Source organism: Ambystoma mexicanum, chromosome 12, assembly GCF_040938575.1.
Source record: "Ambystoma mexicanum isolate Mex_15411 chromosome 12, UKY_AmexF1_1, whole genome shotgun sequence".
NCBI lineage: Eukaryota > Metazoa > Chordata > Amphibia > Caudata > Ambystomatidae > Ambystoma > Ambystoma mexicanum.
The window spans coordinates 227,031,171-227,054,803 of NC_090936.1; the positions used below are offsets into that span (position 1 = coordinate 227,031,171).

Consider the following 23,633-nt stretch of genomic DNA (forward strand, 5'->3'; position numbering starts at 1 on the left):
TGCTTAATTTGTAAATAAATGTCAGGGCCGAATATTTGAATAAATACATTTATTTTAATAAGTAAAATAAATGTTCAAGCACGACCGTGACACGTAGGCGTGAAAGCACACCAACCACTGCTGCTCGCGCCCACTGCTACGCCCCAGAGTGTCAAAATACGTGGGGTTCGGGCTGCAACTCCCACCAGCTCGTTGCGGGAGAGTTGTGCACCACCCACGGCATATGAGCCGTTTGCAAAAGGCAATCAAAATAGCATAATCAAACATAGCAGTTGTGTCTTGAAATGTGACATGAAATGTTTAATTGCTTCTTCAAACACATCATCCTCATTATCAATGTTCTCTGGTTCACTAGGTGGCAAACGGAGAAGTGTGTCTGTCGACCTACAGAAAATACAGCAGAAGAGCTTTCTTCATATAGTGAAGCGATGGGTGAATACAGACTAAATCATTACACCAATGATGAAGCTGCCTACGGACTGCCTTAACAGAAAACGGCAGTGACTGCAGAACGAGGCAGCAAGACTACTCCTCAGACTGACTAAGAGAGAGCACAACACACCAGCATGTAGAATCCTACATTGGCTACACTCAAAACACTCTGAATAACCCACAGAGCAATCCACCACCAAGCAGCGCAATACATACAGGAAAAATCTCCATCTACAAACCAAACAGAACACTAAGGTCCAGCAATAACATTCACCTCGAACCAAAACGATACTCAAAGCAGAAATTTGGTGGCTCAGCAATCGCCTGCATCTCGAAAACAAACTCACTCCCAAAGGAAATACAAACAAAAAAAGACCACTTAACATTCTGAAAATTACTAAAAAACATGGCTCTTTAACTCACTGAGCTAAACAGGAAACACTGTGAAGGGAAATAACCAGCACAAGAGAAATACCCAAAACAACCGAAACCTAATGAATCGAAACCGGTATATACTGATGAAATAAAGCATTTAAACACAAACCACCGTAGAAGAATGGGAATCCTGCCAGGCCTACATAATCACTGCCTAGAAGGGCAAAGACTACAACCACTAACTAACCCTACTAAAAACCTTCCGATATCCTGCCTACTCACCATAAAGCAAAACACACACATACCTATACTGCAGCAGAAGCCTAAAACCACCACAACATGCATGCACTCAAAAACACCCAAATAAACACAACACACTACAGAAAACTGAACCAATAACATGCAAATCTTCCCACACAACCATACAAACTAAAAATAACCCAGCACACAGTGACCGTTTTTTATGAACTGAAGCTACGAACAGCACATCAAAGCTCTCTAGCACTTTCCCTCTCTATCCCACTAACTAAGCCCCTCCCAGCCCTCCTTCCTTTTCAGATCCACTAGAGCGCCTGTAGACCATAAAAATGGCAGTAGTACATGGTATAAATAACAATAACATAACAGATCTGCTATAAATTGGCACTCAGCACAGGCAGTAGTCCTTTAAGGTTGCCTTTTTTCCAGCCTTGCCCATCTGATGCGGCTGTAGGCTGGCAACTGTGGTATAGCCCTCTCTGTGCCAGGCACCCTACTAGCACCACTGATAACTGTGCTGCATCAATTACAGTCATGTGCCAATGTGTGATTAAGCCGGGCACTTGCCTGTGTACTGGTGAACTCAATGCTGGCTGCATACCAGAAGAAGAAGGGCATGTGTCCATCTCTACAAGGCCCTCCATCTGCCTACTCAGTGTCCTCGCCTGCATAGGTGCAGCACAACTGGCATTATACCAACACTGGCACATAGACATGTGAGGGAACACCTACACTCGGAATTAATGAGCGGCACCTGGTACTGAAGGCTGCCTGGCTGCTGCTGGCACAAAACACTTGAGGCACCCAACCTGCTGTGGCACTGCTGTGAGTTGTTGCGTTAGCAGGTTGGCAAAAATAACATCTATTCTGACTAGAGCAGTGTGTTGGCATGACCAGCAAAAGGTACCAGAGTGGTCACCTGCTGCCTCATTGTTTTTATGTTTATGTTTATTTATTTCTATAGCGCTCCGGACCCGGAAGTATGAGGGCGCTTAGTACAAGTTACAGGCACAGTGCATAGAAAACAATAATCGTAAGGCAGCAAGTATATACAGAATAGACAGACAATAGAATTAATAGGAAACAAAAGTGACAAAAGAGACATATGCAGTATGTACAGTTAATAACTGGGTCTGACTTAAGGTTGACTTTTTGACAGGAGCCACCCAATGGCCTGTTTCCTGAACGACTGGAAGGATTTGGATGCCTTAATATTCAGTGGCAAGGTATTCCAGAGTTGGGAGGCGAGGACAGTGAAGCTTGAGCCACCGGCTCTTTTGGAGGTAAATCTGGGTACTGTAAGACATAGAGTTTTGGACGATCTCGTGGTTCTGATGGAAGTTCTCATGGTGAATTTGTTAGTAAGGTAGGGGGGGCTAAATGGTTGAGAGCTTTGTAGGTGAGGCAGAGGGATTTTAGATCGATTGTGTGTTGGATGGTGAGCCATTTGCATGTGGTTCTGGTGGCAGAGATGTGCTCACGCCTGGGAATGTTTAGCGCTGCTCGTAGCGCATTATTTTGAAGGACTTGGAGTTTGCTGATTATCGCTTGGTTGGCACCTAAGTAGAAGCTATTGCAGTAGTCTAACTTAGATTGTATAAGAGCTCTGGCTAGCGTGAGGCAACTGTTAGGGGAAAGAAATGGTCTACAAGCTCTGATTAGTTTTCCTGTATAGGCAGTGGCTGAGGCGATCGAGTTGACTTGTTTGGTGAGGTTTGTATTGGCAATTGGCATCGAGGTGGAAGCCAAGTGTTTTCACGCTTTTGGCGATCGGGATAGTATTGCCATCAATTATGATATTGGAATAGTTAGGACTTAGTTTTTGTAGGTTGTTCGGTGCACCAACAATGAGCAGTTCAGTCTTCTCGTCATTCAGGCAGAGACCGTGTGTGGCCATCCATGCCTGAATGACAGAGAAGATTTCGTTGATCCTGGCTACATCAGTATTGTAGTTGCCCGAGATGGTGAGGAGTATCTGGGTGTCATCCGCATAGTTTGTGTAGGTGACACCCAGACGGTCCAGTTTATCAAAGAGGGGCTTTGTAAAGATGTTGTATAGGGTTGGTGAAACACATGAGCCTTGTGGGACACCGCAGGTGATAGGGATAGGGTCTGCTCCTGCCACTGGAGAGAAGACTCTCATGGTTCTGTTGACCAGGAATGACTGTATCCACGCAACAGCAGAGGGAGAGAAGTGGGCGGCAGAAGAGAGGTGGTTGCAGAGTATCTTATGGTCAACCAGGTCGCAGGCTGCTGAGAGATCTAAAAGGAGTAAGATGGCAGCATTGCCCTTATCTTTGATTTCGTCAATCTGACTTTTGAGATCAACAAGGGCGGTTTCTGTTCCATGTTGAGGCCGGAAGCCAGACTGACGCAATCCGAGTAATTGGTTGGACTCTAGGTAATGCTGAATTTGCAAGTAAGCCACTCTGTCAAGGATTTTTAACAGGAAGGGAACGGTTGTGATAGGCCTGTAATTTGTAGGGATGGCTGGGTCCAGGGTTTGCTTTTTTAAGAACGGGAGGACCCATGACTGTTTCAGATTATTGGGTACTGAATTAGTAGAGAATGACACATTTATGAGCTTAGAAATGAATGGGGCGAGGTCTCTAGCTGCATCTTTTATAATCTGCGCGTGGCAATTGTCCCCTTTGCAATTTGAAGGTTTGAGGGAGGTTATGATTTTTTGCACTTCTAATACCGTTACTTTTTTGAAGGTGAAGCCATGGTTAGTGTTGGGGGTAATGGGTAGGCTAAGGTTAGGGGGGCTAGGTGTGGGGCTACTGTTGGACAGTTGTAGTCTTTTGTTTTCAATTTTTGTTTGGAGGCCAGTAATTTTATTCGCAAAGGCATCTTGGATGCTAGTGCACCAGCGTTGGTCCTTCACGGACATGTCCTTAGGTGGATTGGGATTTTCTAACTCTTTCAAGATGGTGAATAATTCTTTGGTACTGGAACTAGCATTACTTATTCTTATATTGTAGGCTTCCTTTTTTTGTGCAAATTATTTCCTTTTTGTAATGAGAGGATGCATTGGTAAGATTAAATTTTGTGTTCCTCTATAGGGTTCATTTTCCAAAGGGCTTCCAATTTGGACTTTTTATTTCTTAGTATTTTAAGTTCTGGTGTGTACCAGGCATTAAGGTGAGCTTTAGGTTTACCTTTGCGTAGTTTTAGAGGGGCAACAAGGTTGATAGCTTTGGTCATGGCATTATTGTAGACGTCTTCTAGTAAATAAGGGTCTGATGAATTGGGGATCATATTTAGGGTGGGTAGAACCAGTGGGATGAGGGCTTCAGCGGTGATGTTCCGCTTATTTCTCGTCAGACATACTGGTGCAGGTGGGCACTGTATATGGAGAGGGTTATTAGTGCTAATGTCAAATGAAAGTAGGAAGTGATCGGTCCAAATGAGTGGTTGGGGGGTCCTTGCAGATAATGTTGCAGTTGTGGGCAGCGAGCCAGTCTAAGGTTCTACCTTTCTGATGTGTGGTTAGGGAGTTAAGTAGAATGTAGCTCTGTTCCCAAAGGGCATTGGCAAGGGAGGAAGCTGGAGAGTCGTGAGGATCGTTGTAACCTAAGTTAAAGTCACCTAGAATAATATTTTGTGATAAAGGTTTAGATTTTTCCACTATGAGGGAGGTTATATCTTCCTCGAAGGAACCTATGGGACCAGGGGGTCTGTATATTAGTTCCAGGGAAATGGTATTTTTAGGAGTGGTTTGAATTTTAAAGGATAGATGTTCACAGGAGTTTAGAGGAAGGGACGTTACAGATCTAATGTCGAGCGTGGTTTTGAATATAAGTGCCACACCTCCTCCGTGGGCATTAGGTCTGTCAGCCCTAAGGATGGAGTAGTTGTCTGGAACCGCAAGGGTTAGAGAGGGACCTGCTGCGGCATGAAGCCAGGTTTCAGTAATTGCGAGGAAATCCAAGTTTGCTGAACGGATAATGTCGGCAATTTCTGTAGGGTAGGCCACAAGGGATCTAACATTGAGTAGGGCTCCTTTGAGAGGCATAGTATTTGCAGAGATATTTTTCTTAGTGACGTTTGTTATAGGGTTGTTGGTCATTTTGTTAAGTAGTGTAGGGAGTCTATAGCCTAGTCTATTGTTACGGGTCATGAGGTTAGGGTAGGCTGTCGGGCGCTCATCTAGCATATTTGGTAGGTTCTGGGTATTGTCCGAGTAGTCATCTGTGATGAGGTTAGGTGGAGGACTACTTAGCGTAATGCTGATTTTATTACTGTGGATTGTGGGTGCCCTATAGGGGAAAGGAGGATGGGAGGGCAGGAAGGGTGTAGGGCAGGGAAGGGGGTAGTGTCTGGGACAGCCAAGCTTTGCGAGTCCATTGATGCAAGAGATATAGCTATTTCTGCTGCAAGGCGTGCAATCGGGCATAATTCAGAGGGGTAGCATTACGAGTGCTAGCCAGGCTGACATAGTTCGGATAAGGATACGTACGGGCTACTATGGGGATGGTAGAGTCTATTGGCTGCGCTAATGCTTGTAAGCCCTGGGGTTTATAAGCGGTAACAATAGATTCGGAATTAGGGCACTTGCAAAGTTTGGGGCTTGTTCGTGGCACAATCAAGTAGTCTGTTGGCGACCATCAGGCACAACAAAATCACAGTAGTCTGATAGCGACCATAAGGCACAACACAATCACAGTAGTCTGATAGCGACCATAAGGCACAACACAATCAAGGTGGTCTGTTAGCAACCATAAGGCACAACACAATCACAGTAGTCTGATAGCGACCATAAGGCACAACACAATCAAAGTGGTCTGTTGTTATTAATGAAACTGGATAACTAGCACAGCAGTGCTGGTGTGGCTCATACCATTGTTGCTTGTTATGTGACTAAGAATGACTAACAGTAAAAAAATTAATTTGCCAAAACATCCCATCATAATTGAACAGAGTTTGACACAATAAGTGCTCAGAAATAAGCCCTGGGGCCCAGCCCTGTCAAACACTCATACAAATTAGGTACTGGCTATAAGGCTACTTCAAGTCGAAGGCCGAGTCCCTCTATCAGGTCATGGAACTCTAAAGTGACTTACAATATTCTTTTTTATGTATGTTGGGGTTATTTGTATTCTCATGTAATGTAATATAATTTGTATATCACCTTTATCCCATTGGTATAGCCTCAAAGAGCTGTGGATGAACGCCCTTGGACGACCGTAGTCCAAGATTTGGGAAATTGAACAGAGGAGTTTAGAGTGTGTGTGTGCTCATTGTGGCCTAAGCAAAGTTGGGTAGGAGTGGCCAGGTCCCTAGTAGCTACCTATAGCGAGCTGGCATGTGGATGGGTGCCCTGAAGCTGACAAGAGAACTCCTTATGTGTTGTTATGTGTCCAGTTAGACCGAATATTTGTTATGTGGGGTAGCTGCATTTTAATGGCAGAGGTGTTGTGCGATGTGTCACTGAGAGTGGTGTATGGCTGCAGATGTGTGCGTGTGGGTGGCCTTGCCTTCGGCTATCTTCTATAAGCATGGAGTGTGATATGCACCCCTGTTCTCAGGCTCGTTTGTTTGTTTTGTAGATGTGGCATGGACTCCCTCCTGTGTTGTGCTAGAGATTGTTAGATTATTCTTACTGTCATTCAGTGATTTCATGGACGTTCTTTGCTGCCCCTGATTACCTGAGGTGGTTGACTAGCTCAAGAGGCAGGGTTTGTCAGGGTGGTAGTGGAAATAGCCATATCTTGAGGGCCCTCCAAAAGGCCAGGTGGTCCACTGTGCGCCAGATGTTAAGCAGCATTGAATTCCAGATAGGAGGGCTTGGACGGAGACGGGGGATCCTCTTATTCGAGAGGATTTGAAGGTGGGAATCACAAAGAGGAGCGCAGTGGCTGAACGTAGGTTTTTGTTGGGTTGGTAGCGGGTGATGTTCTGTTTAAGGTATTCTGTGCCTGTCTTGTGGAGAGTATGGTGAGTGATGCACATGGCTTTAAAAGCTGCCCGTCATCCGACCAGGAGCCAGCGGAGGACACAGGAGGTGGGGGTGATGTGCTCTCTGGGTTCGAAGCCAAGCCTAGCTGTGGGTTTCTGGATCCTTTGGTGCTTTCTAAGTTGATAAGGAGGGGTGCCAAGGTAGAGGGAATTGGCGTAGTCTAGATGGGAGAGGACAATGGACAAAATTGAAGTGAGGTGGTAAGAGAGGTAAGGGAAGATGTGTCTTAGAATGCAGAGGTGCAGGTAGCAAGATTTAGACACAGTGTTAATGTGGTGTGAGAGTGTCAGGTCAGCATCCATGGTGTATCCCAGTTTTTTATTCTTGCGGTCAATGCAGTGGGGGTCTAAGGAAGAAGGCCAGGGGGTTGGTTGTGGGAAGAGAGAGCTTCCCACAAAGCAGAATTTCAATCTTTCCAGGATTGAGGAGCAGGTGGTTAGCCGTCATCCAATGATGGATGTCTGTGAGGCAGGATGAGAGGTCAGTATGGAGGGGTAGACGGACTTGGGAATCTTAAAGATGATACGGGTGTTGACTGTGTAGTTGTAATAGGTGAGGGTGTATGAGCGGATAAGTTCAGGGAAGGGGCTCATGAAGAGATTGGACAGAAGAGGCAATAGGCGAGTGGGACTCTGTTGTTGACTGGGCGGGTGATTGAGGTGTAGGGATGGAGGTGGGTGATTTGGTGTTGGTTGGCGAGGAATGAAGAGATCCATCTTTGTTCTGTGTTCCTTATGCGGAGGGAGTGGAGTCTTTCAATGAGGGTGCTGTGGTCGATGGTGTTGAAGGCGGTCGAAAGGTCGAGGAGTATGAGTGTGGCACAGCCCTCTGAGTCTGCTGCAGTGCTTTTGAGGTCATCCCATATTTAGATTAGGGATAATTTAGTTCCATGTAGGAGTCTGATGCCGGACTGGTTGGAGTTGAGAAGGTGTTTGGATTCAGTGAAAGTGTAGAGTTGAGAGTAGGCCGTTCGATCGGTTAGTTTGTCTAAGAAACAGGTTTTGGAAATGGTTCTGTAGTTGGCTGGAAGGAGGGGTCAAGTGAAGGTTTTTGAGGGGCGGTTTGGTGTGTAATGTCTTGAAAGCTGCTGGGAATGTGCCTGAGGTGAGGGAGGAGTTAAGGGTGGATCTAACAATGTCGCCTGCACAGATTTAGGTAATGATTTCTTTGAGGAGGTTAGGAGGGCAGAGGTCCTTCAGGGACCTGGAGGGGCAACTGTTGGCAAGTAGCTTAAGGAATTTGGATCTAGAAATGGGAAAGAAAGAGGAGAAGATAGGGTGGAAGGGGGGTTGAGGGTTCATGCAGGGGTGATGGTGGAAGGAGTGGGAATGCTGATAGTTTTGTGCCAATGTTGCGGGTTCTTTTTAGCGCTGTGTTGTGAAAATGGTCTGAGAGGGCATCACAAAGAAGATGTGGAAGATGTGTGAGGGGGGAAGTGCACGAAGGGGCCATGAATTCCATGATGATCTTGTGGAGTTCCTTTCAGCTGTTAAGGGTGTTAGAGATTCTGTTTATGTTTCGGCTTTGTAGACATGGGTCTGATGGGTAGGCTGTTCTATTATGGGGAGATGAGTCGACCCACCATTTGCGTTCACTGGAGTGGTTGAGTGTCTTGAGGGATTTGAGGAGAGGGGTGAACCATCTGGGCAAGGGGCCTTGTCTGTTGGAGGTTGATCTTGAGGGGGTGAGAGGTAGAAGGGCATTGGAGAGCCATAGGTCAAAGGGATTGATAAAAGGTAAACCTCCCTTGACTGGTAGGATGAGGTAGGAGCAGAGCAGGGAGTCAGCCAGATCCTGGGTTACTATGGCCTTGTTTCATAGCGGAACGTGGGTGGATGATCCAGTGTTAGTCATGAGTGGAGGGGGGGTGGGTGACAAGAGGGAGAATGGAATGGCTTTGTGGTCTGTTCATATGAGCAGTCGTGGGCAGAGCATGGAGCTAAGGTTGGTAGAGCTGAAAATTGCATCAAGTGTATGTTCTGCTGTGTGAGTGGCACCTATTCCCTGCTGAGTCATGCCCAGGTCTTCCAGGTTTTCCAGGAGAAGTCATGTCAACGGGTTATCTGGGGCATCAAACCATATGTTGGGGTCTTCAAGCAAGGTGAGGGGGCTATGGGGGTTGGAGACCAGGATGTCCGCTAGGGAGTCACTTAGTGCATAAGCAAAGTGCCTGTTGTAGGCCGGGGGGTCTGTAGATGAGTAAGAAACTGTGTTTGAGCGAAAGGCTGACAAGGAATTTTACTACGAGCGATTCACAGTCTGGGCGCATGCCTGTACCTAAGCGTGTGAGATGGATATGATAGGTTTATGGAGGATGCAATTCCACCTGCTCTGATAGGTCTGTTGTGAGTGATGAGTGTGTAGTCAGGGGGAATGCCTCGTGTGCGATGGGTCGAACGCCATCGAAGAACCAGGTTTCTGTGATGTTCAGGATGTCTGGGCTTTCAGAAAAGATGAAATCATATATGTTGTGTCCGTTTTTGGCGATGGATCTGGCGTTGATGAGAATGCATGAGAGTAAGAAGGAGATGCAAGTGGAGGAAGGCTGGGAAGGGTTGATGAGGGTTGGAAGAAATCCCCTAGCGGAGGACTCACGGGGGTTGTGGCATGTAAAGGTGGGGGAGGTGGGGATAAGCGTAGTGGAGGTGGAGAGGGAGGGAGAAAGGGAGTATTTGTTTGCTTGAGGCTGATTGTCTCTGTTGTTGTGATGGAGTGTGGAAGTTCTGAGCTTTCTTACGGTCTGTGGAAAGAGTGTGCATGATGTGTGGGTCTTTGGGGGGTATGATATGTGTGTTTGGGGTGGAGGGCTAGTGTGCAAAGGTGCTCAGAGTGAGGGCCCAGAGGAGGGTTGGGGTACTGGTGATGGTGCAGGGTGGTGACTTGGGTCAATAAAAGGGGGTGCTTGTCAGTGGAGTTTGGACAAGCGGGGGGGGTCTGAGGTTGGGGATTATGTTGGGTTGCCGATTTCCCTGATTTCCCTGGGAGTGTTGAGGTGGCTGGGGGTTGTTCGTGTCAGGGGTGTTGAAGGAAGGAATTGTTGAAGAGGGACTTCACTGGGTTGGGAGAAATGAGCTATGTCATAATGGTGAGGGTGTGCGGTGTGGGTAAGGACATAGGGAGAAGATAAGGCAAGGTGTGCAAAAATGAGAGGGTCCGGGTGTTGTAGATTCTGTGTTTGTGGGAGTTCTTGGGTGCCTGTGGCATTTCTGAGAGGGTTGGAGGGTGTGCCGAGGAAGGGTGTTGTGGAGGGATGGCCAGGCAGCACTTAAGGATGGAAGAATGAGGTGGTAGGAGGTCTGGTGGGCACAGAGGTGGGAGAGGGCACTGGGGGAGGGTTGAGGTAGTCAATGAAGGTGGTGGTGTGGTGGGGATTGTTCCCCCAGATGGTGGGATGTGTGGTGAGTGTGGGGGAATGGAACAGGTAGGGTCTTCTGGTGCGCCAAAGTGGCCTTCTGGTCTGTGAGTTAGTCTGCATGATGTAGATATTGCTGTGCCTGTTTTGGTGGGGATGAGTGGTGATACTTTCACAATATCAATGTTAACAAAGGGGAGGCTAGGTTTGGTGAAACACAGCTAGAATGTAAGGGGGTTAGGCTAGGGATGCAGCTAGGTTTAATGTAGCACAGAGGCAGGTAGCATCAGTCTATAATCTTAACAGTGGCTATAGTCAACATGAAGTTAGTTTAGGCCTGATGCTGTTTCCTGATGTTTAGCCAGGATCTAGATGGTGGGTAACTCAAATATCCAGCTAAATTAAGATCATTAACTATATTTTAATATGCAGCCACAATGAAAACCAGTGGCTAACTCAAATATTTCACTAATTTTAAAAGCAGTGGCTATCTCAGATATCCAGCTCAATTCAAAACCAAAAGCTATATTCTATATTCTAATGTACAGCTGAATTTAAACAGCAGCTAACTCAAATGTCCAGCATAAGTTGTAGTAGTGGCTGCTCAAATAGCTAGCTAAATTTAAGGCATATGCTAGCTCTGATATCCAGCTCAATTCAAAACAAGAATTAAATTACTGCACAGCTAAATGTAAAAAAACAGTTGCTAATTCAAAAGTCTCGCTAAATTAAAAAGCAGTGGTAACTTAAATATCCAGCTCAGTTCAAAACAAAAGCTATATTCTAATTCACAGCTAAGTTTAGAATACTTGCAGAGGGCACCTGGATTCTATGCATTGGTCGGCCACAAAGCACAGCGAGATCTAAGGCAGTAGCAAATTTCAGAGATCACTTGGATTCAGCAAGATGGCTAACTTCAGAGCACAGCACGATTTCAATTAGTGGAAAACACAATGGCAAACTTCAGAGTGCAGCAAGATTTAAAGTAGTGGCACACACACTGGCAAACACAATGGCAAAGTTCTGAATGCAGCAGGATTCAAAGCAGAGGCAAGCTACAGAGAGTTCCTGGTTTCAACAAAATGGCAGCACAGTTAAGATAAATGGTAATAATAATGTGGTGACACAATTTCAGAAATTCTGCTCTGGGTGTTATCTAAGATCCTGCCACATTACCTGGTTGTTGCAGTAGAATGGCTTTACAGGGCGAACAGGGCAAACAGGTTGTGGAGGTGCCCTGGGGCGGGGCGTATTGCCCTTTGCCGGCTGCCCGGGCAAGCCTGCCCTGGGAGAGTCCCAGAAGAGAGAGTGTTGCGGTTGTGTGACTTGGTCACGGACCAATGGGGAAACAAGAAAGGTGGGAATGGTATGTGGAGAGAGGAGTGTCTGGGAGGGGCTGGAGATGGGTATACAATGTGAAGAAAAAGGTCAAGGACATAAAACAAAAATTCAGTAGAATGTGGGCATTCACCAGGAGGAGCTTGCACTGCTGAAGTGGTGAGTGAAATGGGTTGAAAAGTGTGCGGCCAATGGAGAAAACTCACTGGTCTTCATAGAGTGTTCCGGTCGTGTGGCTGGGTCGCGGACCAATGGGGAAACAAGGAGGGTGGGCAAGGAGTGTGGAGAGAGGAGGGGCTGGAGATGGGGAAGGGATGTGAAGAAAATGGATCTCTGGGTTGAAGACACAAAAGAAAAATTCGGCAGAATGTCAGCACTCAACAGGAGGATCTCGCACTGCTGGAGTTGTGAGCAAAATGGGCCGAGAAGTGTATGGCTGATGGAGAAAACTCTCTGGTCTTCCCAGAGTGTTTGAGTTGTTTGGTGGGTGAAGGATCAATGGGGAAAAACAGAAGGCGTGAAGGGGTGGGCGAAATGGGCTCACAGTCACACTTTCTTTCCCTTTAATACTTGATCTCATGCCCAAGCTGATGCAAGATATCTTCCATTCAAATGTGAAATAATTTGCTCAAGTACGCAAAAGAAACATCAAAATGCATTGTGTAATGTTTAGCAAAATGAATGTAAGCAGATTTAATCAAATGTATTTAAAATATTTTTTTGTGGTTTACAAAAACTGGAAACATATATATAGTTGACTCCAGCAGTGCACTAAAATATACAACCATACATTTTTCCAGGGAAAAAGGTTAAAGGGGCAGTTGAGAAAATGCACAATGATGGAAGGGTAGTTTACAGAGAAATAGAGAAGTGGTTTAAAATGATAAATCCAGAACTATGCATAACAAGAAAGAGGAAGAGGGTGGATATAAGAAGTATGTGGTCAGCCTATGTCGTCCTCTCCATTACCAAAAGGTTAAAAAAAATACAAATAACAAGACTAGAAAAAAGGGAAAAACATTCACATAGAATTATTCAAATAACATTTTAAATTGGGTATATTCAAAGTTATGTGTTTTTTAAAGAAAAAATGTCATACAAAAAAGCACCTTTGTCGAAAACACATTTGCAAGTATGTGTTGGTTGACACAGTAAAAAGCTGCCCTCAAGACTAATACAATCTGCGCTCCAGCACCATCTACACTCACATCCACCTTCCTGAATCATCCAGTAAGGACCACCAAGTGGGGACCCGAGCCCTACTGTATCTGCAACACTCTGTGTGTCATGTTGACGTGCATTCTTTTTACTGCAGCAATGTTAACTAGTTTATCACTGCTTCCTTAAGATTCATGGCCAGATACACTGCACATGTTCAAACTTACAGTAGCGTTGTTAGTTCAGCTGCCTTGGGGAGATAGGAGCAGCATGCTTGTTTTTTCTTTGGAGACCACATTCTAATATAGCATCAAAACTGTTGTCAATCTTTCATGGGGCAGCGATCACTGTAAGAGGTAATCAAAAGGTGTCTAACTGCAAGTTGATGGGATAAATACCAATAGAGTCTTTCTTTCCTTTAACTAAATTAACCAAGAGACAAGAACCAATGGACTTGGAGGCTGCCACACCATTCATGCAGTGCTGGCTTCTAAATGCAGCAGGGTTCAACATGAATAACGTCCCTTTTCTGATATATTGGGAATATGTCCTGTTCATCCTGCACTTACCAGCTATTACAGTCCTGGGCAATAGTGGAACCAGGAGCAAAACGTTTTCCAGAGTGCACACATGAGCACTTCGAGGCATCAACACACTGGTCACCATCAAGAACTTTCCCCTCTGGAAGAAACATACAGTGAACAAAGCATGAGTGGTGCTGACAATGGCTTTTCAATGTAAGTCGTACAAATACATGAGTTTATGGAAGCCAGTAGAACAATATTTAAATATTATATAATAAATTGAGTGCAAACACTGACTTAAGAGCTCATGTTTAATAGTGATGTAATGCGAATGGGAGGCGTTAAAGCTTTCGGTAAGGTGTTTACACATTTCATTCACACCACGCCATATTTTCAATCATTTGTATGGCGGAGACGGGGGCAGAACACAACTTGCATTTCCACCGTCTTTCTTCCTCTTCTCTATGCAAATTCTTGAAACCCCTACAGTGCGGACCCCATAGGGATCGATTGTAAACGCTGCCTGCCATACTGATGCGGCAGGCAGCATTTACAATTACAAGGAAACACTGCCTCACATGCAAGAATCTCAGGCAGTGTTAAAGTGTAATTGTGAACACTGCTTGCCATGCACAATGGAGTGTAAAAGTGCAGGGCAAAAGGCGGAATACATGCAGGCAATTAAGGTGGATGGTATTGAAAGAGAAGGAAGGGCTATGACGACTGCAACAGACTTCTGAAGGTGAAGAACTTTAACAAAGGATATGAGCGAAAAGGACTGGTGGCAGAACATAACTGCGAGGAAGGAAAAGGATTGTGACGAAGAAATATGCTGAAGGAAAAGGAAAGATTTTCAGCACCCATTCTCTTCTGTGCAGCATTGTTTAGGCCACAAGGTAGCACTAAAGCGCCACCATGATGTCAAAACCAAAAAATAACAAGATAGAATGCATACGCTAAGCTTGGACGTAGGCATACCAATAAGGAAAAAGAGAGCCCAATTAAAATGTATCCCTGCACCAATCTAAAAAAAATGCACAGAAATAAAACGTTGGCTTTGCCAACTTTTAACCAAAACTAAAAATGAAAGATGAATTTCTAATAGTTTTCAATTTCCAAATTGGGCACATTTGGTAATCAAACATTCATAACGCAGACAAATGTTTCTATCCGGATTGCTTTCTACTATCTGAAAGCCACTTCTCCCCTAGAAGGGAACATCAGCTAAACACACTCTCTAAAGAGACAGTGGATCTCACTTCTCTGTCACTAGTTTAGACTCCATCCACCCCTGTACTAGAGACAGAGCACGAATGAGACTTCACCCTTCCCCTGGCAATTGTAGCTCCCCTTGCGTTAACACTACGAGGGTTGCATCTGCGGTGTGTGAAACACAGCTAGTGTGACGGACTCTAGTTACACGTAATGGCTGGACTAACCCTCTAACCTCAAGCTGCACCCTTCCTAAAGTGAGGGCTACGGGTAAACGCAAATAAACACACAACTTAATTTTGAAACACAAGCCGCCAATGTAGTTTTTTACTGAAACTTGGTTGGCGGAAGACTACTCCTCCACCTTTGGCCATGAGAGCATCCCTATTAGATACAATATAGGAAACAATGAGCTTTCATAATAAATAAAATAAATAATGAAGCACAATCAATAGTTTTTCTCCTAGACTTTGCAGTTCCTTCCTGCGATATCTCGGGTCAGGCCAGTGACTATAGGGCATTAGACTTCCCACCAATGAGGTGAAGAATTGAGAAGTTGGTGAAGGTGAACTACCATGGCAGAGAAGGTGGAGGTGTAGAGGCCATGGAAGAGGCCACATGGAAGCAGAAGTTGCAGAGCTCTGGAGGAGAAATGTTCAGAGGGACTTGTGATGGGGAGGTGATCAGGCTTTTTGTTGAGGCTGGACCCAGGTGGAAGATTGTGTAAGAGAGACCAAGTTGTTGCTGGCAGTTGTAAGACAAGTAGACCGAGGTGGGAAGCTGACAAGAGTGCCAAGGAGACAGAACAGCCTCTGAAGTGACAGACACCAGAGACGCTGCCACAAGAGCTTTAGGAGACCCTGTGGGGCAGAAGAGAGTTGATGGATATCTGGAGAGCAGAGTGCTGTGTTTAAAGAGGACAGAGAATCCACCATGGGCGTATTTTAGGGGGGACAGGGGTGTTTGTCCCCCCCCCAACTTTCATGGCACACCATTTTGTCCCCATTCATTTGGCTGGGGCACCTTTTCTTCAGATGTCATGTCCCCAGCCCCCCCCCCCCACATTTTCAGCAAAGTTACTCCACTGGAATCCACCAACGTTGGATCTTCTGAGATAGCAGAAGAACAAGCCTCATGAAAAGGCCAGGTAGGAGAAAGACGCTGCAGATAGGAGTATATGAAAGGGGACTATCAGTGCATGTTGGGAAATGTAGTTCAAATACCAATGTGTCAACAAAATGTGCTAGAGAGAGCCCAGATGCTGAATTCTGGGAAACGTGGTGCAAGAATTAAAGTGTCCAAAGGACATTTTGAGTTGGGGGAAGTCTGAGAAATGTACATGTACTTAAACCACCAAAATATCCAAAAGGCATTGTAAGATAGAGTGAATCCTGACACTGTATCCCAGGAAAGAAGGTGAAAATACCAAAATGTCCAACAGACAGTGGGAGAGAAAGACCTAATGCTGCATTCTGTGAGACAAAGTGAATGCCTCAAGGCATCCAAAAGACATTTGGCCTCAATACGAGTTTGGGGGTATTGTGGTGGTAAATCCAACAGAATACTGTAAAACAGAATTATTGTTACCGCCACTTGGTCCTGTGGGTTTACTACAGAATCACAAGTGTTGGTAAGGCGGTGTTAGTCCCCATGGCTTTTGTTTTTTGCAGAAGGATCATCAGCGGAATTACCACTGTGTATTTCCTCTGATTTCTGGAGGAAAATTATAGGAATTACCGAGGTAAATCCTTCACTTTTCCTCCAAAAGTCAGCAGAATTTGCACTCAGTATTTCCACCAGTGGTAGTTCCGCCAAACTTGTAATTTGGAGGTGAAGGAAAAGTGGGGGAAATTGAATAATGCCACTTTTTTTACCGCACCGCCAACTTGTAATGAGGCCCATTGAAAGAGAAAGCAAGGCCTGACACGGCATTCTGGGAAATTAAGTTCATTTTTCAAAGAATCACAGAGAAACGTTCGATGGCAAGAAATGACATCCCGACAAGCATACCCCCATGGGTGGACTAGCCTATAGGTAACTCTGGGGATTTCCTGGTAGGCCTCTGCATCCTGGGCCTACTTTTATATGGTGACCTATGCTATTTGCACATTTTCTCACTGGAAAGGGTTGGGTTTGCTGAAAATGTGTAATATGCAGATCATTCGAACATTATTTCCAGGCCCTCTTTTGGTTCCCAGTCCACGGTCCACCCCTGCCAGGGGCGGACTGGCCTATAGGGGACTCTGGAGATTTCCCGGTGGGCCTCTGCACTCTGGGCCTCTTTTGTGTGGTATTTCCAAATGTTCTCATAGGAAAAGCATTGGGCTTGCTGAAAATGTGTCATATGGGGCCACTTTGGACATTATTTCCAGGGCCTCTTTTGGTCCCCAGTCATTATTTCCAGGGCCTCTTTTAGTTCCCAGTCCACCCCTGACCTATGCATACCTCCATCCATACATACCTAGAAGTTGCCACGCTCACTGTGAACATCCACACCAAGTCTAAGTACTGCTCCATCAGAAAGAAATGAAAAACAGTGTTTCTAAATTCTACGCGGAGCCGCGTAACCGAGCTAGAAAGTGCCTTGAGACAATGCCGTTCCCAAAGCTACGCATACTGGGCATTCACTGTCCAGGACAATACAAAGAAATCACCAGCCTATGCACATCCTGTATAATTACTAGCTCTCAAAATTAGAATTGTATTTGATATCCATTTGAGATACACGATTGCAAATATGTTTCTTTACAATGTTGCCACGGTATAATTCTTGTTCAAATATTCTGCCCAAACAAGCCTTTTATAAAATAAAAACGAGCGTGAAAGCCTGTGCACACGGGCCAAAGTTTGTGAGGAGAGAAATGTTTAGCATTCGAAGGCAACAGCTCCCCATACCAGTGACAACTGGTGAAGCGGGCAGTCTCTACTGCGCATGACTGCATGCATTGGACAAACATACATCTGACCTTTTATTATATTGTATGATGTGAATGTAGGTTTCTTCAGGTGTAAAAACGAACCCAGCAACCCATTTGACAAATGACCTTCAATTCTCCTTGCTAGGAAAGCCAAAGTTTGCCAAATTACTCTTTCGTGAAAGACTTACCAGGGCAGCTGCAGCCATCGAAGCATTGTTCTTGACATACTTCGTTGATGTTCAAACTCTGGCAGGTTTTGGCACAAGGGGACACGCACTCATTATACTCCATGCCAGGTGGGCACTGCGGTTCTGAAACAACAAGGTTGTTTTACACATTCAAAATTGTTCATTGTTTAAGTAAACTCAGATATTGTAATTTTTCTTATTTTTTTCAAATGGACACCGAGTCATTATTCATGAACAAGTTTGCTGGATTTCAAGGGACAGCCATGAAGATGATAAGAGAGAGGACAGGATCTTCCCCTTTTCATCACCTACTGTACTGTGGCCAAAACTAAAATGGAAAAACCCTTGCCTATGTAGACCAATCATGGACTAGCAAAGTGAGACAGGTGCACACCTTCATGCGTGCAGGGCTATTAACAAACTCTCTATGGAAGGACATTGAATACAGACCCCCAATTCACCCTTTTCTGACTAGGTGGTACACACATTTATTTGAATACAAACGGCAGCACACCATCGTTTTCAAAATATGATTTCTTGATCACTGTTTTCTGTGAAATGAAAAGTGAGGTGTCCCCAAATAGAGTTGCTTACTTCTGAACAGTTTCTATGCTTGCAGAGTAATAGCAAGTGGGGTAGACTAGTAACCCTTGCTGCACTAAACACCGCGGCCATCTTGTAATGGTTTATATTCCCTTTCACTGAGATAAGCAGTACCAGGGAAAGGAACTTTAACTTCTCTTTCACAATATTTGAAACAAATAGTGTTTTTAACATTTGTCAGGTGGAGCAGCTCAAATATCATTAAAAAAAATTGCAGCTGATAGCCCTACTTAATTATTAGCAAACCTGTTTGAGTAAACTATCGAACGGATTCATTTAACTCCAGTGGCTCTCAGCTACCTCGCCAGAACAATGTATTGTGCCCTTTTTACCAAAAGTTCTCATTTTCAGCTGCCAGAAAGCAGTTACGCTTTACAAAGAAACATATATTCGTGGGAACATAAGCATGATATGCTTCAAGATAAAATGTGGCACAACCAAATTCAGCCACCGCAACCTGCTCCATCTGCTTTGGCCGTGCAGGATTAACCAGCATTCAACACCATCAATAAGCAAACTGACGCCATAGCAACCTCATTAACGCAAAGTTTAAAATATGAACTACGCCCAGCAGAAATGTATCAGAAGCACTAACTGGAATGCACTGTTTAGTGCTCGGCTTTCATTATCAGCAAAAAGGTAACATCTGTTTGGAAAATGGCTACATTGGGAAATTGAATCCGGAAATACGAAAATTGGAATTGCCGCCGTGTGTATCTAGGGCTTCTCAATATTACCTCGTGTAGTTTTAACTTGCAGCTACGTTTAGAGAAATGTTCCCCATTTATTTACCATAAGCGACCATGAGCCATTTGGTTATTTCACGTGTACCTAAAGAAGCAAAGATGGGTGGCACTATTTTGGATGCAGGCAGAGGTAGGTACTGGGACAATCCACCCACCACCCTAAGAAAAGAGGGTCCCATCAGCTCCTCAGGAAGTTCCTCAAGACCCACCACTTTAAAAGGGACTTTAACAACATCTCCCGCCTGGATCGTGAGACAGGTACCAATGACGCGCCAGGAGCTTGGTGGGAATGTTCTGTTGCGTCTGTCCGTGACGCATGCAAACATGCCCTCATCCGCTTGCTTCCCTTGCTCTTAATTGCATTTATTCTATCCCTGCACAAAAAAACTGTGGAGTATTGATCCGATTAGGAACTGTGTGTCATCTTACATTATGCAATGTTAAAAAATAAAATTAGAATCCACATAAATATGTACATAAATGTATTCAAATGCAATCGATCCAACAATAGACATGATCCACACCCACAATTACTGCACGCTATAAAATCCACACAATGACACAACATTTCTTATCAGATAACACTTCACGGGTTTTTAGTCCGAAGAGGTTAGCTTTAACAGGTTGTTATCCTGAGGAAATATGTGACGTGTAGCCCTTCTCAGGAGATATTCATACGTATTCCATCCCTGGCACTTTTACCTTGTAAATCTGCCAGTTACCTGGTTGCATTATTGCCTTTGACACTTTTTGACTGTAATATTGTCCTTGCCATGTATCCATATGGTACACCTGGTAGTTAGGCTTTTTTTTTATTGACCTTTGCTATGCACTCCTGTTACTTCTTGTGAAAATGCATAATACAATTTCCATCCATGGCATTGAACTTAAGAAATACCTAGTGATTATTTAATTCACTATGAAGGACCTTAAAATGAATACATGATTTAGCGCTAGCCTTTCCCTAAACAGTGATACATTACACCAACACATTAAATGCTTTCCTATAAATAGGTCTGCTGTACATTCATTCAGACAGGTATGTACTCTGGGACAACCTTCCTGAATTTGCTGCGTTGGCAGGCTGGGTTCTATGTGATCTTATCGAAAACATTTTGTCGAAGAATTCAATTCAATTTTTTTTCGACAGGTTGATTTTGCTGCATGTATATGGGGGGACCCCCCGCAGGCCCCGTTATCCCCCTTACATTAATTATTTCCCTAAACCCACCCCCCAAACCCCTGCATATATATGCGACAAAATGCGTTGTAAAAGAACGCAACAAATTCTTCTTCGACAAAATGTACTCCAGCAAAAACTCCCATTCCCGGCAGCATTACGTTTCAGAATTTGTCTGTGCTGGGTTTTATATTGTGGGAAAATAGTTCTGAAGCTACAGAGAGGTGTACACAAAGTGGAGACAGTTATAGGGTCCCATAATAGCTCAAAAGCTAGAAGGAAAGACTTTTAAAGGTACACTTGGAAGGAAATGGAGGCGATGCATATGGTTAGTTTAGGGCAGGGGTCTGCAACCTTTGGCTCTCCAGATGTTCTGGACTACAACACGGCTAGGGAGCATGGGAGTCGTAGTGCAAATCTTCTGGAGAGCTAAGGATTGCAGACTTCTGCGTTAGGGAAAGGGGACACAGCCTGGATTCATTTGTTGGTGGGTCTACAGCTATGTTCCAATTGAAGCCATATTCCTGAGAGTTTCACACAATAGGACCTTCCTATGTGCACTTTCCCTGCTGAAAGACTAGTATAGAGGGATAGCCTGTTTAGCTGTTGTAAGGACCATTAAAACAACATCATTTCTGGTGGAACACTTTAGGATAGTCGGGTAGCCCCTATAGCTTCTGTATAGATTCATTAAAATTATATCAATTCCCCTACTATTGAGGTCATGTTGTAAATCATGTTGCCCACATAAATATTTGTGGCATCCTCAAACGGATCCTGGTATCGTGGAGCCATGTTATTCCGTACAGCGTGAGATTAATAAATATAGCCAACATCTTCTCTTGGAGATAATGGACACTTACTGCACATGCTCTCTGCAGGCCACCCGCTCACCATCACCCCCTGCTCAGTGCATCGCCTTGCGTACTCCAGGAAAGCAGGGCAGTGGCAGTCCATCTCCTCCGCGCACCTGCACATGTCTTCCTCACAGAGAGCTATGAACTGACTGGGGTCAACGTGGTGATGGCATCTCCTAAATGGTGAAGATGTTTTCAAAATCTGGCACCTCCCAAAAAGTTCCTGTACAGGGAAATAAGTGCATCAATGAATTGAAACATTGTGTTGGGATGTGAAGAAACAAAGCATGTACAGCAGATTCCCCGGCAATGTTTTCTTTAGGTCACACATCGAGCTATTGCTGCTGACACGTTAACCTTAAGAGAATAACTTGAATCAATTTGCGGATCCCACAATAACTCAAGTCTAGTCCCTGTTGAATAGTTTAAAAGTAAATGACTCAAACAAAATGGCTTCCATTGAAGTCATTTGCGGATCCCTGAATCGCTTGCGGATTCCACAATAACGCTCAACTCTAGTCCCTGTTTAATAGTTCAAGAGTAAATGAATCAAACAAAATGGCTTCCATTGATGTCACTTGCGGATCCCTGAATCGCTTGCGGATCCCACAATAACGCTCAACTCTAGTCCCTGTTTAATAGTTCAAGAGTAAATGAATCAAACAAAATGGCTTCCATTCATGGCACTTGCAGATGCCTGAATCACTTGCGGATCCCACAATAACGCTCAACTCTAGTCCCTGTTTAAAAGTTTAAGAGCAAATGAATCAAACAAAATGGCTTCCAGTGATGTCAGCAATATGCAGAAAAATCTTAATGTGATGAGAGGAATTAGTGAACATGGACTTGTCAACACAAGGCTGGACCCCCATGCCAAATGTTGGCCCCGTAAAAGATAATTCACCAGTATGCACCACTGATGTGTGCTAAAGCCAGGATACGTTTGTCTTCAAATTCCCTGGGTTGTATTGATTGTGCAGCTAATTTCTAAAGTGTTTTACCTCTCATTGTTTGTGAAGCACACTGGGCAGCCAGTGACGACTGTACCAAACCATCGGTCAGTTGCACGGACCCATAAAAGTATGCCGCAGCCATCCGAACATACAAGTTAGGACGACACCACTCAAATCCCCCCACATGTTCCCTCGTTGTCAATAAAGGTTAGAGGGTTCCATCCAGAAAGCACCCAGTTAAACCTGTTAAGTTTTTGGGTTGTTTAATGATACGAGCACTTTTACACTTGGTGTTTCTTAAAAGTTTAAGACCAGTTGTGAGCTTTAACACTCTTCTTCTACTCTGCCAAAGTCTGCTCTCATCCCACCAGGCGATGCGACATTCTGCTGCACCTGCGCTGCTCACTACCACATACTGCGTTACAGGCGTCCATCAAGAAAGTCTGGCCAGGAGCCAAACGTCATTCCAATAAAGAAAGACCCTCTTTGATGTCATAATAGGATTGATTTCTACCTCTATCCATTGCATGGGGGTGTCACCTTGTTGTTAACGTGAAAAAGGGAATGTGTGCTGACTGAATGACCGAACCTTCCGGAATTGCCAAAAATGTTTGTGAAGCTATTGCGGGAAATCCCATAATGGGTGAGCTGACATAGGAAAGCTTCCTGGGACACGCTATGTATTGTTCTTTTCAAACCCTACACAGTCAGGGAGATCATAGTTCAACGAATGGAAATTTGGTTGCAAAGAGCTCTGTTCATTCTGGCATGTTTATTTATTTATTTATTGCATTTATTGTGAGCTTGTTAGGCGCTTATACAGCAAGTGAAATACTGATTCAAGGCCCAGGGCACAATGGGCTGAAAAGTATTGACCAAAGTATTAAGATGTCCCACTTGCCCCACGCCTAACAAGTATTTATACCCAATGCGTTTGATATGAGATAAGCGCTGCCAACCAGATGTAACCACGATACCTCAAGTCACCTACCAGTCCAGACACTTCATAAAGGCTTGATATGACTTCCAGCACCCTGAGTGTGCACACTTGGAAGTTTATGGTTTATAATACATGATATTTTGTTTAATTGTACTGCTCATTATATCACTCTTCATGCAAACCCATGCTGCGAGTGCTTTGCACCTGAGCTATCCTCCTGGCCCATTTAATATATAATAAATACTAATTATTCAATATTTTGTTTGGCATTACCTAAACATGAAAGGATATCCCAGGCCCGTAGAGCCTATTCCCGTCAAGAGGCGAGAGTATCTAGATACACGGTGGCACAACATGGCAAATTCCTGGCATCTCCACATATTCTATAGTGGTGCACAGAATTCGTCTGCAGCCATTTTTAGCTTCACCTCTGCTCAGGGAGCACATTTCACCATAGGCCGTGCATTGCCAGATTACATTCTTGCACTCCTAATGCTCAACAGCTGCTATAATTTGCTCAGGTGCACCCACTAAATGCCACGAACGGGCATCATATGCCCCTGTGTTGCTTTCTGTTCACGTATGCATGGAGATACAGGCATAAGAGATGAACAGGTGGCCAGTGACACTGATCGTC

General features: G+C 44.6%; 1 protein-coding gene across 1 annotated transcript in view; it reads right to left on the reverse strand.

Annotated features, from left to right (window-relative positions):
* Positions 1–23,633, reverse strand: part of VWF (von Willebrand factor) — a 1,005,270-nt gene that overhangs the window by 789,098 nt on the left and 192,539 nt on the right. Inside the window, exons 7-9 of the mRNA XM_069628335.1 lie at positions 21,110–21,326; positions 17,718–17,840; positions 13,445–13,556 (exon numbers count right to left, since the gene is read on the reverse strand). Of these exons, the coding sequence (XP_069484436.1) occupies positions 13,445–13,556; positions 17,718–17,840; positions 21,110–21,326 (452 nt within the window). The remainder of the gene's footprint in view (positions 1–13,444; positions 13,557–17,717; positions 17,841–21,109; positions 21,327–23,633) is intronic.